This window comes from Vombatus ursinus, unplaced genomic scaffold, assembly GCF_900497805.2.
Source record: "Vombatus ursinus unplaced genomic scaffold, bare-nosed wombat genome assembly UNPS02008996.1, whole genome shotgun sequence".
NCBI classification, from domain to species: domain Eukaryota; kingdom Metazoa; phylum Chordata; class Mammalia; order Diprotodontia; family Vombatidae; genus Vombatus; species Vombatus ursinus.
This window is the reverse complement of record NW_020948774.1, coordinates 9,845,769-9,861,645: the sequence shown is the minus strand read 5'-3', so window position 1 is coordinate 9,861,645 and position 15,877 is coordinate 9,845,769. Positions and strand designations below refer to the sequence as shown.

Genomic DNA, 15,877 nt, shown 5'->3' with positions numbered 1-15,877 from the left:
TGGAGAGCTGATTGTTAAATTTCAGTATGAGCATCTACAATAGTTTGGAAATCAAGGTTTGATTGTTTTGTTGGCTGTCTAGACTTAAGAAAGTAATGGAAAAAACTGTTAATAATGTAAACTAAACGTAAATTTGTTATATACCTTTTGTTGTTGTGGAGAGGCGGTTAAAAATCACTGTATTATAGTCCTGGCTGTGTCACTCATCACAAGGTCACTTAGGTCTCTCTGTCCCTCTATATTCTCGTACGTAAAATAAAGTGGTTGACCTGGCACCAAACCCCAAAGGCCTAATGAACTCCACGGGCCGCTGCTCAGGTGTGGGACTAGGCTCCTCGCTCCCACTTTTCCAGGGCAGAGAGGCCAGAGAGGGAAGGGGCGGGGCCAGGGAGGGCGTGGCGTGGGCATGATCAGGACCCAACTCCTCCCCCGGCTGAGCTCCTGGGGCCCACGAACTACGGACTACGGAGGTCCGCGCTCCTAGGAGCGCGAGATGGCATTCGTGAGGTCCCCGGCAGAGACCTTATGGAGGAGCTGCAACTTGCTCATGGCCGCGTTCTTCGCGCTGGCGGCCTACGTGCAGGTCAGCTCAGGTCCAGCCCCGCCAGGCTAAACGCGAGTCGCAGGCGTAGGTTCTGACGTCAGCTTGCAGCACATCTGTGATTGGTGGGAGAGAGCGGAAGTGGAAGGGGATAGGGACTCTCTGAAGGGGGGTCGCGAGGGGGAGGGACTAGACGAAAGATGGGGGGGGGTTGGGGATTCTAAAACGAGTTTTAGGCAAGGCTGGTGTTTCTTAATGCCCCGTAGTACCCTATGGTTCAGGAGCAAACGGAGCTAGGGCGGCTACGGTGGATAAAAGGGAGATCTTAGACCTAGAGACAGTGGCTTAGCAAGTCATTCAAACTCTGTACGCCTCAGTTTCCTCATCTGTAAAATGGAGATAATAGCACCTGCCTCTCGTGGTTGTTGGGAGGATTAAATGAGATGCTTGTAAAGCGTTTTGCAAACCTCAAAGCACCGTATACATGATGTTTATTATTATTAGGAAGAAATCTAATCTCTAAATTGCTAAAGAAGAGAATTTCTATTTTGGCTCCATTGTTTAACAGGTGGGAAAACTGAAGGCCAGAATAAGTGGCAGGATTGGGGCTCAGACCGAGGTTTGTATTCCAAATTCAGGGTTTTTCCCCTGAACCTCACTCCTCATGAGTACACCTGCCACTGTCACCTTGGGCAGGTGACTTAACCTCTCTGAGTCTTCTCATTTGTAAAATGAGGAAGTTGGCTAAATGACTTCGAAGGTTTTTTTGGTTTTTGATTTTTTTTCATCTCAGAATCTTTGATCCCTTGATCTGCAGGCGTTTTGGGATCAGTAATTGGTAATTTTGTTGAGTGGGAGGAATCCAGATACATTCAGCTGTCAGGATAATGAGCTGTCAATTGTTACAACTGTGCCACACTTCCTGTGAGCCCCAAACAGCCCTTGCTGTGAACACAGTAGACCCTAAATGCCTGCTGAATGTCTGTAAGAGCTCTGGTTTGGGAATTAGAAGACCTGGGTTAAAATTCTGGCCCTGCTATTTACTACCTGTGTGACCTCCAATTCAATCAACAAGCATGTATTTAATGGTTACCTTGTGCTAGGGGTGAGGAAGACAAATACAAGTGAGACAGCCCCTATTTAGTTTCCTCACCTGTAAAGTGAGAGGTTGTACTAGGGAGATGATCCCTAAAGTCTTTTTTAGCTTTAAATACCATCATTTCCCCTTACTACCTTTTTTTTTTTTGCTTTATAGCATCTTATTTTCTAAACACTTCTCTATGGTCACCTCCAAACACGTTTTCTTATCCTGTATTCTAGGCCTGTCCTATGCACTTTAGAGACCCAAGATAGTGCTTGTAAACAGTAAAGCCATCCTTTAGTTTTAACTGGAATGAGAACTTCCTTTAATAAAACAGTTTAACTATCATAGTAGACTAAATTTGGTATGGAGTGTGATTTGACAGTCTTCTCCTTATGTGCTTAGCTAAGTCCCTATTTTGCTGTTACAGATAAATGACCCAGATGCAGAACTGTGGATGGTGAGTATGAATTACATGTAATATAGCACGCTATAGCTTTGTCTGTCTGTTTCTTTAAACTCTCTGAATTTACTTGCATATCAGACTTTTTAAAAGCCTTTCTCAATGAAGGGGGAAAAAATAACTGATTGCAAGCCAGGCACACTTTCTTGTATATAAATTAAGCATTTTCTGGAGACTTCCACACACTGGGCAAGTGGTTGCTACTTAATTTATTGAGAAGGCAGCAATATACAACATTAGCTGAATACCCCATTGATGAAATCACACATCTAAATTATAACAATATGGAGACTTAGAGATCTCTATTACTTTCATTAATTGCCTTTCTTGAATTGGCAGAAGTAGCAGACCTCTTTTTTTGGGGGGGGGGGAATAGGGAGGATTAGGAATGCTAAAAGAGATTTCTAAGTCTCCAACCAGCAACTGTTCATATTGTATTTATTTTAGCCTCTAAACCTGCAGGAACCATCTAGCGAATTCTGTAAGACTTGTCCTATGAATTTTGACCTGGAAATCAGATGAACCAGGGTTGTGCTTCTACTAAGTCTATAAGGGATAATTACAAAATAAAATCAAAGTAGACTATAATTAAAATACTCATTTCATCTAAATACTGTGATTTAGAGTGCATTAGAAAGAAGGATTGTGAAGTCTTTATTTTGACTGCATGATATAGTGAATAAATGAACTTCAAGATCTAAGTTTGATTCTTATCTCTTACCATATATATGTGACCATTGGCAGTTCAGTCACCTCTTTTCTTTGAGCCTCAATTTTCTCACCATTTTTGGGGAAGAGTAGTGGTAATGATTTGTGTTTTCACTGATGTCCAATAAAAAAATTCCTCTACCAACGTAGAATAGCAATGATTCTGCAACTTTACAGAGTAGTCTGAGCACCAAGAAAGTTAAATGTCTTGGCCAAGAGTCACATAACCAGTGCTGAATCTGTAAAATGAGCATACTACTACATCATAAGGCTGTTAAGATGTTTAAATCTTAAAGCACTATACAGTATCAAGTAATTAGTATTTTACTATTATGGAATATCTGGAATTTATATATGTAGATCTTACTCAGTTCTGTTTGGTCTGACCAGGCATGGTTGTATTGCATTTCCAACGAAAGGATTCCCAGACTTTTGTTTTGTTTTGAATTGTGTAGCAATAGTAGCCAATGATCTAATTTTATTCTAATTAGTTCCCATGTACTTTAGATTATCAAATTTAATTCGATTTACTGATTAAGCAGAATCTTATTATAATACTACTTATTACATGACATAATAAATTATATTGTTGTCCCCTCCTTCCTGTGGTAGGCCAGTGGTCGCTGTCAGTGTCATCCTCTGAGAACCAGTGAGTTGGTTATACCAAAGGTGCCACTGCTTTCTCCAATCCCTGGTTCCTCTCTGCCCTCCCCCGCTTCCAGCCCTCCTTCGTGCCCCCTGGCCTATCCCCTTTCTACCAAAGTTGAGGCAATGGAGAGGTGACTGTAAACCTGTTTGATCTTAAGGTGGGGGGTGTTTGAGGAATATCCAAAAGTTGGCCTTCTTAGAGGAAATGTAACTCCATTGTCCCTGAAGCCCCTTCTTCTGATTGGTCAATTCCTCCCTAACCAGGCTTCCCTCAGGTACCTTCCCTGCCCCCCCCCACTTCAATGTTTAGCTTTCTTTTGTGTATCACCTTCAAGTTCCTTGAAGGTAAGCACTCTTTATTTTGGTTTGTATTAATATCCCCAGTGTTTAGCACAGAGCATGGCACATCAGTGCTTGTTGATTATTCAGATTCAATATAAAGGCAAATCAAATGTCTGAAACTTTGGTAAAACTGATGAAATAACTCCCAAAACTGACCTAGTATCAACATTACAAATAGATTTTGCTGTATTTGCTGAGTGTTCACAGTGGGCATCATTGTTTTCCAGGTACCATGGGACACGTTTACCGGACAATTAACTGAAAATTTAAAAATCTCTGCCCTGAAGTTTAGTATTCATTCAATGTGAATAAATACATAGTTTTTAAGATTTAAGTGCGGACCAACATGACAGTTGCTGTGAGGAAATCATTGCAAAAGTTTTTAAATTGTGCTGTCTTGGTAGGAATCAAAGTATTGGAGGAAGGGAAGGGACCTTAAAAACCCATCTAGCTCAGTCCCCTCATTTTACACATGAGGAAACTATAAACCAGAAATGTACCTTGCCCAAGATCAAAGGTAGTTGCAGAACTGAAACTAGAACCAAGGCTTCTTGGCTCCCAGCCCAGTGATGTTTCCACTTCAAAATGTCTTTTGTGCAGTTAATTTAGACTTGTTAGGAACTGGTTCTTTCTTAAAGAAGCCAAACACTTTTTCCTTCCTAAATGTTTTTAGAGGGTTTTGAAAATCAGTGGAAAGCTGTTTTAATAAAGAATACTTTTTCAGTGGTAATCAGGCACTGATCAAGGAGAAATCAGACCCGAAAGGAGTATAGTGACTTAGGAGTGCTGTTGCCAAAATAGCTTTTCTAATCAAAAGATCATTATGAAGGAAACTATACTACTTACATTTTCTAGCCTCATTCTTTTGCTATAGCCGACAGGGAAACAAGATATAAGACTGAGTCAGAAGATGTGACTTCGGTACTGAATCAGAAAGCATGTTCCAGGTTTCCCTGGAGATTAGATTGACAGTTCAAGGACTAACAAGACTTCATGTTTTGATTTTAATAAACATCCACATTGGTCATGAGCTGTGTAGGTAACACCTATGGATGGGCTTGAAGGTACCCTTACCTCTAAAATACTATGACTAGGGGCAGTTAGGTGGCATGGTGTTTAGAGCACTGGCCCTGAAGTCAGGAGGACCTGAGTTCAAATCCGGCCTCAGACACTAGCTGTGTGACCTTGGCCAAGTCACTTAACCGCAATTGCCTCAAAAAAATAAAATTAAATTAAATACTATGACTAAGAGAAAGGATTATCTTAAAAGGAGAGAGATAAGATTTCATAAATCAACAGTTGTTAACAGTTAAATTTTCTAGCAGTAACCTGTCTAGCCTAGATTTTCTATCGCTATGTCTTGCTGTTAGAAATTTCTTAAAATTAGCAACAGCAGAATGACTTTGTAAGCCTAAATCTATTGAGGGCAAATGTCATAACTACATTTGTGGTGATCCTTTTAATAGTACACTAATAGTTTCAAACTGGAAAGCTGGATCTTAATGGTTATTTCTTAGAGGCAGGATGATACAAGTGGAAAGAACAAGGGATTTGGAGTCATCAAAGAACCAGGTTTTGCCATACTACCTTGTGATCGTGGGCAAAAAGACTGAACCTATCCAGATCTTCAGATTTCTTGTATTATAAAATAAAGGGTTTGGACTAAATGACCTCTAAGATTTCTTTACACTCTATCCATGATCCCATGATCATATTCAGAAGAGTTACTCAAACTTTCATGTGATACTGGGGATATTCTGTTTTGCTAACAGGTTATATACATGATACCTGCTATCCTTACTCTGCTTGTTGGACTTAACCCTCTGATCACAGGTATGAAATTAGCTTTTGAATTGAGCTAAAGGAATTTTATTACCTTCACTGCAGAAATGAGAATCACCCCTGCTTACCTCCTGAGACCTTTCTTGTTCTTCTAGAATTCTCCTCTAGCTCTAGCCCTTCTTTTCATTCAGCTTCTCAAGTGCTGTCAAATTTCACCTACCCAAATTCATTTTCTGGTCTTCACGATTCCAGAACCTTCAAAATTTCTGATTCTCCATTACTGTTTTTTCTTTCAGTTTCTCCTATAAGTCTTCCTTTCAGAACTGGTATTTATGGGGGCAGCTACGTAGCACGGTAGAAAGAGCTCTGGCCTTGGAGTCAGGAGGACCTGATTTCAAATCTGGCCTGAGACACTTGATCACTTACTAGCTGTGTGACCCTGGGCAAGTCACTTAACCCCAAATGCCTCACCAAAAAGTAAAAAAATATATATATTTATACCTTTAGAAATGCTAAAAAATTACTGTCTATGCTAAATTCATAGAAGTCATTTTTGATGGGTTCGTATATTGTTATTAAGCTAGAAATTTCTTCCAGTAATCCATATCCTTGACAGTGATCATCAAATGCTTCTCTCAAGCAAATTATACATTTATTTAGTGGGGCTTAGCCTGCCAGGCATTTTATTGTTCATTGTTGAAAAGATCACAAACTAAGTGAGATTTGGGGGTATTCTAGTCTCTTTAACAAATGTGTCATGAGTAGTTGGTTGTTTGTCTATTGATCCTTGTAAGCTTACTATCACCGATAATTTAGATCATCCACTTCCTTAGCCTAGAAAGAGGATATTGAGAGAATATGATCCAAGTCAATGAAATCATAAAGGGCATGAATAGTAAATTGTTTATAAATACCAGATTGAATTAGAGGATACTCTGTGAAGCTTAATGAAATAAGTTGTTTCAGGACAATTAAGGAAGTATTTTATATTCTGGATAGCAAACCTGTTTATTGTAATTTTGAGAGATGGGTAATTTTAAATTGATTCCAAAAGGGTTTAGGTTAAATACACATAAAATTCTATCTTTTACTTTTTGAGATAGTTACTGTTACCTTCCCACATATCCACTGATGCCACTTTCAGAGTCAGAGTATATGGTTTCAGCCTAGCCCTGAATAACATTTTAAATTTTCTTGTGTCTTTAAAGTAAGACCAACAGGGCCATCCAGCCAAATGCTAGCTGTTTCTTAATTTTTTTTCCCAAAATTCTGAACTTGACAAACACCATAAATACATAGTTTCCATATGCAAAATAGAACAGAAAAAGAATATATTTATCTCAAACCACTAATCCCTATTAGGTACACTGATAAGCAGAACATCTTTTAAACCTAATAAATGTTCATGTAAATTTCAAAGTTGTCCTGTAAATCTAGTGCTTAGCATGCTGCCTGGCACATAGTTTAAGTATGTATAATTGTGGCTTATCTGTGTTTCCTTCTGGCTTTCATTATATTCTTTTCTGTGAATTTTTAAAAATTTTTCAGTGACCCTCTTGTTTTCCTTTTCTTCTTGGAAACCATATTAATAGCCCTCTTCTCAACTCTTCCCCCCCTTAAAAAAAAACACAAAAAACCTCTTATAACAAATATAGTCAAATAAAACAAATTTCCACATTGACCACATCCAAAAGTCCATTCTGTACCTTGAGTTCATCACTTCTCTGTCATGAGGGTGGGTAGGATGTTTCATCACTGATCCCCTGTAACCATTGTTGGTCATTGCAGTCAACACAGTTTTAAGTCTTTCAAAGTTATTTTTCTTTACAATGCTGATGATATTGTAGAAATTTTTCCCAGGGTTTGGCTAAGTTCAATCTGCATAAGTTTATACAAATCTTTTCAGGTTTCTCTGAAATCATCTCATTTCTTATAGTGCCATAATATTCTATTAATATACCACAGATTGTTTTGCACTTCCCCCCTAGCTCTCTATCCGTTGTACCACCTAGCTGCATAGAAATGATAGTTGAGACCATGGAAATGAGTTGAAACCATGAAACAGTATAGAGGAAGAGGAGAAGATAACATAGGATGCAACCTTGGGGGTTACCCATAGTGAACGGGTATGACCTGGATGAAGATCCAGCAAAGGGAGTTATTAAGGAGCAGTCAGACAGGAAGGAGAAGAATCAGGAGAGAGCAGTGTTATAAAAACCTAGAGAGAAGAGACTATTGAGAAGAGAGGGATCATATTAACAGAAAAACAGAGAAAGTCCTGCAAATCCTCATTTGGGTAGAATTTTATTTTGCCCAATTCAGTTCGTTGCTAATGAGTCTAACATTTGGAGTAGCTTAAATATTTCTCTAAACCTAGACAAGTTTCAGAGAAATGGGCCAGAATGTATACAAAGATGATATAACTTTATGTATTAGTGGTAGGACAGTAAGGTGTTACCACATATTCTGAAGATTGCACAGTGTAGTTCTTTTCCCATCAACCAATCTCTAAAATGGTAGCTGAATTAGTTAGAATGTGCTAATAAAGCCAAAGTCATAGGTTTCTCTCAGGCCAAGTAAGCTATCAATTGAATATACTAAGTACTTACTGTTTGCTTCTGACTCAAGAGCAGAAGAATATCAATCAGTAAACTATGTGCCAGGCATTATGTGCCAGGCATTCTGCTATGCCCTAGGAATACAACAGTACAAAGAATGAAAGGATTCTTTATAGAAAATGAGTTTACGTTCTAATGGGGAGGACAAGTATATATACAGCATAAAGTTAATAAACATATATAAGACATATGTATACACACACCAAGTAGTTAAATATAAGGTACTCTATGGAAAGGACAGTAGCAGTTGAGAGGATCAGGAAGGGCTTCATAAAGAAAATGGTACTTGAGCTCCATCTTAAAGGGAGAGAGATTCTGAAGTACAATTAAGAATATTAAGGGCATTCCAGGTATGGAGGATGGCCTTGAGTGAGGAACTGTGAGAAGACAAATCTGGCTGGATCAAAGAGTATGGGAGAGGGAATAATGTGGATGTGAGATAGAAGAGGTAGGTTGGAGCTAGACTATGAATGGTTTTAAAAGCTAAACAGATGCAATAGGAAGCCGTTGGAGTTGGTTGAGTAAAGAAGTCACATGGTCATATTAGCACTAAAGGAAATTACTTTGGCAGCAGTGTGTAGAATGGACAGGAGTGGCAAGAGATCTGAGGCAGGAAGGACACCTTTGGATTTAGATGTACAACTTTTTCTTGTTCTCTTCATCCTTCAAAAACTGGCTTCAGACCCCACCCTTCATAAATTCTTTCCGGGTTTATTTTAACTCCAATAATTATATCCTTATTGTGATACTCTCTGATGCTTAAAAGTTTTATCACACATTTGATTGTTTCTTTCAAATTATTTTCTAGCTGTTTTATATGTATGTATGTTTTATCTCAAGTAGATCGTAAGTAGCGATTATCTTCTATTTTATTTTTCATAATAAATGCTTATAGAAGTGATATATTCCATCCTGGTGGAGAAGTTTTGTCATCTAACATGTGCAGTGACTTCTTGCCATTTCTTCTCCATGCTGGCAGTCTCTTTTTGACTAATATGCTTCTTCCACAAAACATGGATTGTCTGAATGCAGCACCTAACCAAAAATTTGCCTTGAATACCTGGCATTAAACTATTATTGTTAATAAGTTCTTAAATATAAGGCAACTGACACAAAATCCATAACTTTAATTTTCTCCATATGGAAAGCCCTCCTCTAAAATATGTGGTCATGATTAATGCCTTAGCATTGTTTGTCCTAGGTAATTTTATCTGGAAGAACCTTACCAAGTTGCACTTATTCCTTTGTGCTCTGGGGACTGTTAAGTTGGGCTTCTACCTCTTCCTTCATACAGAAAGGAACATCTTACATGAGGAAGAAGGCAGGTGAGCAATGACTTTTGGGATGTTTGCTTTAAATAGGTAGAGAATTAAGAAATCTTTAATAGCTTAATGAAATGCCTTATTCTTGTTTTTAAATCAACTTTTTTCAATGAACAAAAATGCATTTTCTCTTCTCCCTCCACATACACTAAACACACAAACCCTTGTAACAAAATTACAGTCAGGCAAACAAATTCCCACATTTGTCATGACTCATTCTACACCCTGAGTATATCAACACTGTCAGGAGGTGGATAACATGCTTTATAATTGGTCCTCAGAAATCATGGCTGGTCATTGCATTGATAATAGTTCTGAAGAACTTTCAAGGCTGTCTTTACAACTTGTTGTTACTATATACATTGTTTTAGTTCTGCTCACTTCACACTGCATCAGTTCATACAAGTCTTTGGAAGTTTCTCTGAATCTGTTCTTTCATTATATCTTACAGCACAATAGTTTTCCATTCTATTCATATACCATAATTTGTTTAGCCATTCATTCCTCAGTTGTTGGACAACCCTTTGACAACAGTTCTTTGTCTACAAAAAAAAAAAGCTGCTATAAATATTTCTGTACATTTTGTACACTCTTTCTTTTATCTCTTTGGGATCTAGGCCTAGAAATTATATTGCTGGGTCAATGGATACACACAGTTTAATAACTTTTTGAGGACAGTTCAAAATTGCTTTCCAGAAGGATAACCAAGTCACAGCTCCACCAACAATACAATGATGTAATGTTTTACCTTTGTATAGATCTTTAATTTTCAAAACATTTTTACATTATCACATGTGATTCCCATAATATCCCTATGGACTAAGAATGACAGGTTGTATCCCTATAATAAAACTGAACAGATGGTGAAGCTGGTACTCAAATCCAGGTGTTCTGACTCCAGCTTGAGGTTTTTCAACTGTAGCACAGTGCCTTTCCAGAGTAAGTACTGCATATCATTTAACTGAATCAAATATCTACTATGACAAGCAGAAACTCACCACTCTACTAATATGCAATCCCATGAGCTCAGCAAATCCTTAAACAGATTCTGATGAAAAGAATCATAAATGATTCATAATATTTTGGATTGTCTATATACTATTTCAATGGTTACTTTTTCAGCATTCTATTTCAGCAATAGTTCAAGCTAAATTTTAATAATGTCTAAGTTTAATCAGTCAACTGAGTAGTAACACTTGAGGCCTAACAGTAGTGAAATTTCCTTGGTTTATGCCTGTTCTCTATGCCCTTAGTAATCTCTTCCCATGAACCATTCCAAATACCTATTTGTATTATGTCCCCACAACTCACTGAACTTACCTTTCATCAACCTCTATAGCTAATATTCTACTCTTATTCCATATCTATAGCCATCTGTTGAAATTCAGAGACTTTACATAGGTAAATTTTACCCACTAGTTTCTATTTCTGCCTCCAGATCCAGTCTAATACAGCCTAGGTTTACTCCCAAGCTGACACAAGCTAACAAGTTACTGCTTCATTAATGAATCTGAAAATAAATTCTCTCTATATATAGTATATAAAATCTCCGAGTGGTGCCAATGAGCAGAGTATATTGAATCTGGGGTCATGAAAGGAAACCTGACAGGATGGGATAACCTCTAGCTTTGGCAAGCCCGGTACCCATAGCTACTAACTTTGGCTATTTCCTACCTTTTGTAAAAGTTAAGAGACACATTTGATCATAACTTACACTATATAAGTCTATCTAAAAGAGCATATGCTTTTTAGAGATCACAAATTCCTCTTCTCCAGTGGTCACTCCTCCTTACTGACAGACAGCTAACTCAATCGCCATCTGACCTTATTACAGTACCTTTTTTTTTCTCTTGACCTATAAGTTCACTTTTGTAGGGAACTTCCTGTAAAAAATGTCCTTTATCAACAATAATCATAATGATAGCTAACAATAATAAACATTTGTATAGAATTGTAATGTCTGCAAAATACTTTACATACATTATCTCAATTCATCCTCACAGTAGACCCATGAAGTAGGTCTATTATCATCCCCACTTTCCAAGTGAGGAAACTGAGGGTGAGAAATTAGTTTAATGACTTGTCCTGGCTCATACAGGTACTAAATATTTGAGGTGTGGACTTGAACTTCCTGACTCCAGTTCTATATCAAGCTGACTCAAAGCAATGCAGTCGTAGAGAATTGTCGGGGGGTCAAGAAGTTAAGTGATTTGTCCAAGGTCATGTTGCCACTATGTAACGGGCAATTTTTAAAATGTATAATAATCTTGTATATTAGGAATACTATTTTTAAAATGTCTGTAGGAAACAAGAATCACATTTTCTTGGTTCTTGCTCAGTAGTATAGTGCCTGGCATATATGAGGTTCATAATAAATTCTTGTTGAATGACTGATTTAACCTTTTTGCTTATGTTTCTTATTTTTTTGCTTCTCACAAATAAAGGTGAGTCACTTGTCTCTTATCTTATATTGGGTTTTATAACTTCTAAATGAAATTATTGATGAATCATCATCATTAAGGTGGGAAACATCTTTAGGAGTTTATATAGATTGAGGGGAGGTATTCAATCAGAAATTAGTATTAAGAGGAATCTTAGCTACAGTAACTCATTTGATATGCTTTTCATTTTTTACCACTTTAAAGATATAAAAATACCATACTTTTTTCTCTTAGGGAGCTGTTTGGACTTGGGATTATTATAGTATGGCTGAGTCTTTGCCACATCTCAACAAAGTAAGTTTTCATCCCATTAGTTTAAAATTAAGGAGCTTCAGGACTAGCTAACCAAGTACTATTGATGAAAAGAGTACCTACTTTTCTAGAGAAAGCTAATGCTAGCTGGTTCTGTGATTTAAGACTACTAATAGAAATTGTCTTTCTGTACCAGTTAAGTTATAAGAAGTAGCACAGTTATTAGCACTTTTGATAGGATAATTTTTAATTAAAATAATAACACTGATTTTTTGTTTTTTTCTAGAAATCCAGTTGGTAGAAGGGTTCTACTGGTTGTTGCCATGGCTATTTCTCTTTGCCCATTTATCACATGGTTCTACATATATATTAACAAAGACATGCGAAACACTTGGCCAACACATTGCAAGACAGTCATTTAAATAAATTTTATCATCCTTTTCATAAAATGAGTATTTTCATGTCTATCACATTAAATTTGATTACAATCTAGTCAACTTAAGTACTTATTTCATATGATTTAAGATATACTAATAATACTAGTAAAGGGTTTTGACCCGAGCTCTTTAAGATTAGCTGACTATAATACATGTAAGACCAGATAAAAATCAGAAGCCATTGGAAGTCTTTTCTAAAAGGGAAAGTGCTGTGAGGTAGTGGAAAGAATACTGAACATGGGATTTGACTGCTACTCTGAACTATTATTATTTACTATGAGACAAGTCATTTATCTTCTCTGGGTCTATTTTTTCATTTCTAAAATGGCAAAAACATGCCTCAGACCAAACACTTCACACTTACTAGCTGTGTGACCCTAGGCAAGTCACTCAACCCCAGTTGCCTTAAAAAAAAAATAGAATAAAATGGCAAAAACATTACATGTGCTATTCACAAAGTCACAAAGTTCTGAAGAAAGCTCTTTGTAAACAGTAAAGCACCTTAAAACATGGGTTACTGTTTTACTTGGGCAGCTGGTCAACTTCTTGTTTATTTCATCTAAAAATGGAAGTTATCTCCCCTACCTATCTCAAAATTATTTTGATGATAAAATAAGCTAATATTTTATACTCAAAAGTATAAAAGCACTCTACAAACTCGGGATAGCATTATTATTACTCTGAGGTCTTGAAATTTAAAAAGAGTATGTTTCATGTATACATGTGAGGATACAAGGAAGGGAAAATGACTCAGATGTATTTCCAAGACAAGGAACAGAGTCAAATCCATGAATGGTACACCATACTGAACTAGTATAAGAGAGAGGGATCTCAGGTATTCATTATAATCTTAAGGTTGAAAAGAACATGAAGGAATGTCTATTCTAGAAAGGTAAGAGTAAAGAAAGTCTGCTATAATGGGGAAACTTGGGGGCAGATCAGGAAATGGGGAAAGGATTGTCCAGCACACTCTGAAAAAGAAACAGACCAAAGTCTGCCCATAAGTTTTTGTTTAGAAAAAAAAATTAAATGAAATAAAAGATGTAGCTTTTAAAGACTTGATAAATAGCACTACTAATCAATTAAATGAAATAATTAGAATGTAGAATAACCACTATTATGCATCTTCCCAAAAGCCTGAAGCATTTTATATCACTGCTGTAAAGGAAATCAGTGGATAAGATTTAATTGACCTATATGATAGAAAAACTTTAAGGCTCCTTGATAATATAGCACCTGCCACCTGTGTTGCATTTTTGGCAAATATCAAACTTCAGTTATGAATATAGGTTAGTTATGAATATAGGTTCAGTTATGAATATAGGTTAATAAGAAAACAACTGACTCCATTCAAGCAGCAGGATAGTTGATAACTATTAATGTCCTGGAGAATGGATTAGTGAGCATATTTCCATGACTGTTTACTTTTTTTTACTATCAACAAGAGAAAATATAGGGCTTTATACATAGATTCCTAGGAATCATTTGCTGAATGAACGTGAAAGGATGTCTTCTGTAATTTTAATAGATTTGCATGTAGAGAAAAGGAAAATGATTAAATTGACAGCTAGACAAATTTCATTAGCAGGTTGCCTTATGATGCAACAAACTATATTTTATAAGAGGCTCTGAATAATCACATATTCATTGATCCTTTAATAAAATTATGTGACATCGATGGCTGTGATATTCACGTGAACAGCATTTACTTCATACACATCTGATTTTGTTTGTCACAACTGACATGAAAAACAGCATTATGCAAATTGGCAAATAGAATTTGACCAAACAATGAAATCACCTTTTAAAGCCTACTTTATGTATAAAAAAGAGTAAGGCTTTTTCAGTTTCAGAATTTTCTGCTTCAACTTAATAAAATGTTCTTTTGTTTTCTTCTTCCTGGGCTGGGCAATGGGGTTAAGTGACTTGCCCAGGGTCACACAGCTAGTAAGTGTCAAGTGTCTGAGGTCGCATTTGAACTCGGGTCCTCCTGACTCCAGGGCTGGTGCTCTATTCACTGAGCCACCTAACTACCCCAAGTCTTCTTTTTAAAAAGCCTCAAATGAGTGGTTCTTTGCCCTGGGACAGGTCTCATTTGCCAAATTGCAAATAGGTTAATTTCAGCCTTCTTAATATATGCCAATTTGCCTCAAACACTCAACATTTTTCTAAGGAGAGTGTAATAGTGAATAAAAAAAATCATTTCTATAATAGGGACAGTATGTGCAAGGTATAGTGCTATTTCCTAGGATACTGAGGAGAAAAAAATATATATATATATATAGTCGTTGCCCTCAAGGTATTTATAACATGATAAAACAACATGCTGTAGAGGAAAAAGCACTGAAGTTGGAATCAGAAGTCCTGGGTTCAAGTCACTTAAGAAAACAGGGTAAGACAGGTTATCTGCAGGATAGAAATAATAGGATAACAGATTTAGAGCTGGAAAACATGTTGAGATCATCTAGTCTGATTTCATTTAGGAGACAGGTCCAGAGAAGTTGTGACTTGCTCAAACCCACAGAGGAAGTAGCAGAGCTAAATTCCAACCCAGATCCTCAACTGCCACTATCCTAAGCCTCGGGTTTTATGGAAAGTGCTTTGCAAAATTTAAAGCTGAGTTTTGGAGCAATTGTCAAAACTATCGTATATTTTGGATAGTGCTACCATGGCTGCAGTAGAGGTGCTAACAGCTGAACCACTTGGCCAAGGACTCTGACAGATCTTCAGTCACAGCTGAACCCACTGGTCAGGTGTTTCTGCCTCATTAATGTTCTGTGTGCATTGGTCTGGGATAAGACTGGCCAGGTTCTTTGTCTTTTGGAGCTACAGTGGGACCACTTCACCCTGGCAGAAGGGATACTGCATTCTTTTGGCCTACTGACTGCAACAAATTTTATGGATGGTGGAACACTAGGGGAAAGGGACCATAACTGTGGATAGACAGATCCTCTAGAGGACAAGATGAACCTTCAAATCTTATGCTTTGGCTAATAAAGTATTTTCTGCATATTACTATTATTTATAAAATGACATCTTATTTGTGTAAAGTCAATTTTCCTGCTATAGCTGTTATAAAGACAAAATGTCAAACTTGATTAATAGTTCCTTGCCCCCTCTCTTACTTATCCTTCCATCTTTCCCTGTCTACTGGCCACTTCCCGACTGCCTACAAACATGCCTATATCTCATCCTTACTTGTTTCATTCATCCCCACTAGCAATTTTCCCCTATCCCTCCTG

General features: G+C 37.2%; 1 protein-coding gene across 1 annotated transcript; it reads left to right on the top strand.

The window, feature by feature from the left end:
• The first annotated feature begins 399 nt into the window (after positions 1-399).
• Positions 400-12,647, top strand: TMEM220 (transmembrane protein 220). Its single transcript, XM_027850208.1, has 6 exons — positions 400-583; positions 2,053-2,082; positions 5,556-5,616; positions 9,385-9,508; positions 12,181-12,240; positions 12,485-12,647. The coding sequence occupies exons 1-6, from the start codon at positions 494-496 to the stop codon at positions 12,618-12,620; spliced, it is 501 nt and encodes a 166-aa protein (XP_027706009.1). The 5' UTR covers positions 400-493; the 3' UTR covers positions 12,621-12,647.
• The last annotated feature ends 3,230 nt before the right edge of the window (positions 12,648-15,877 follow it).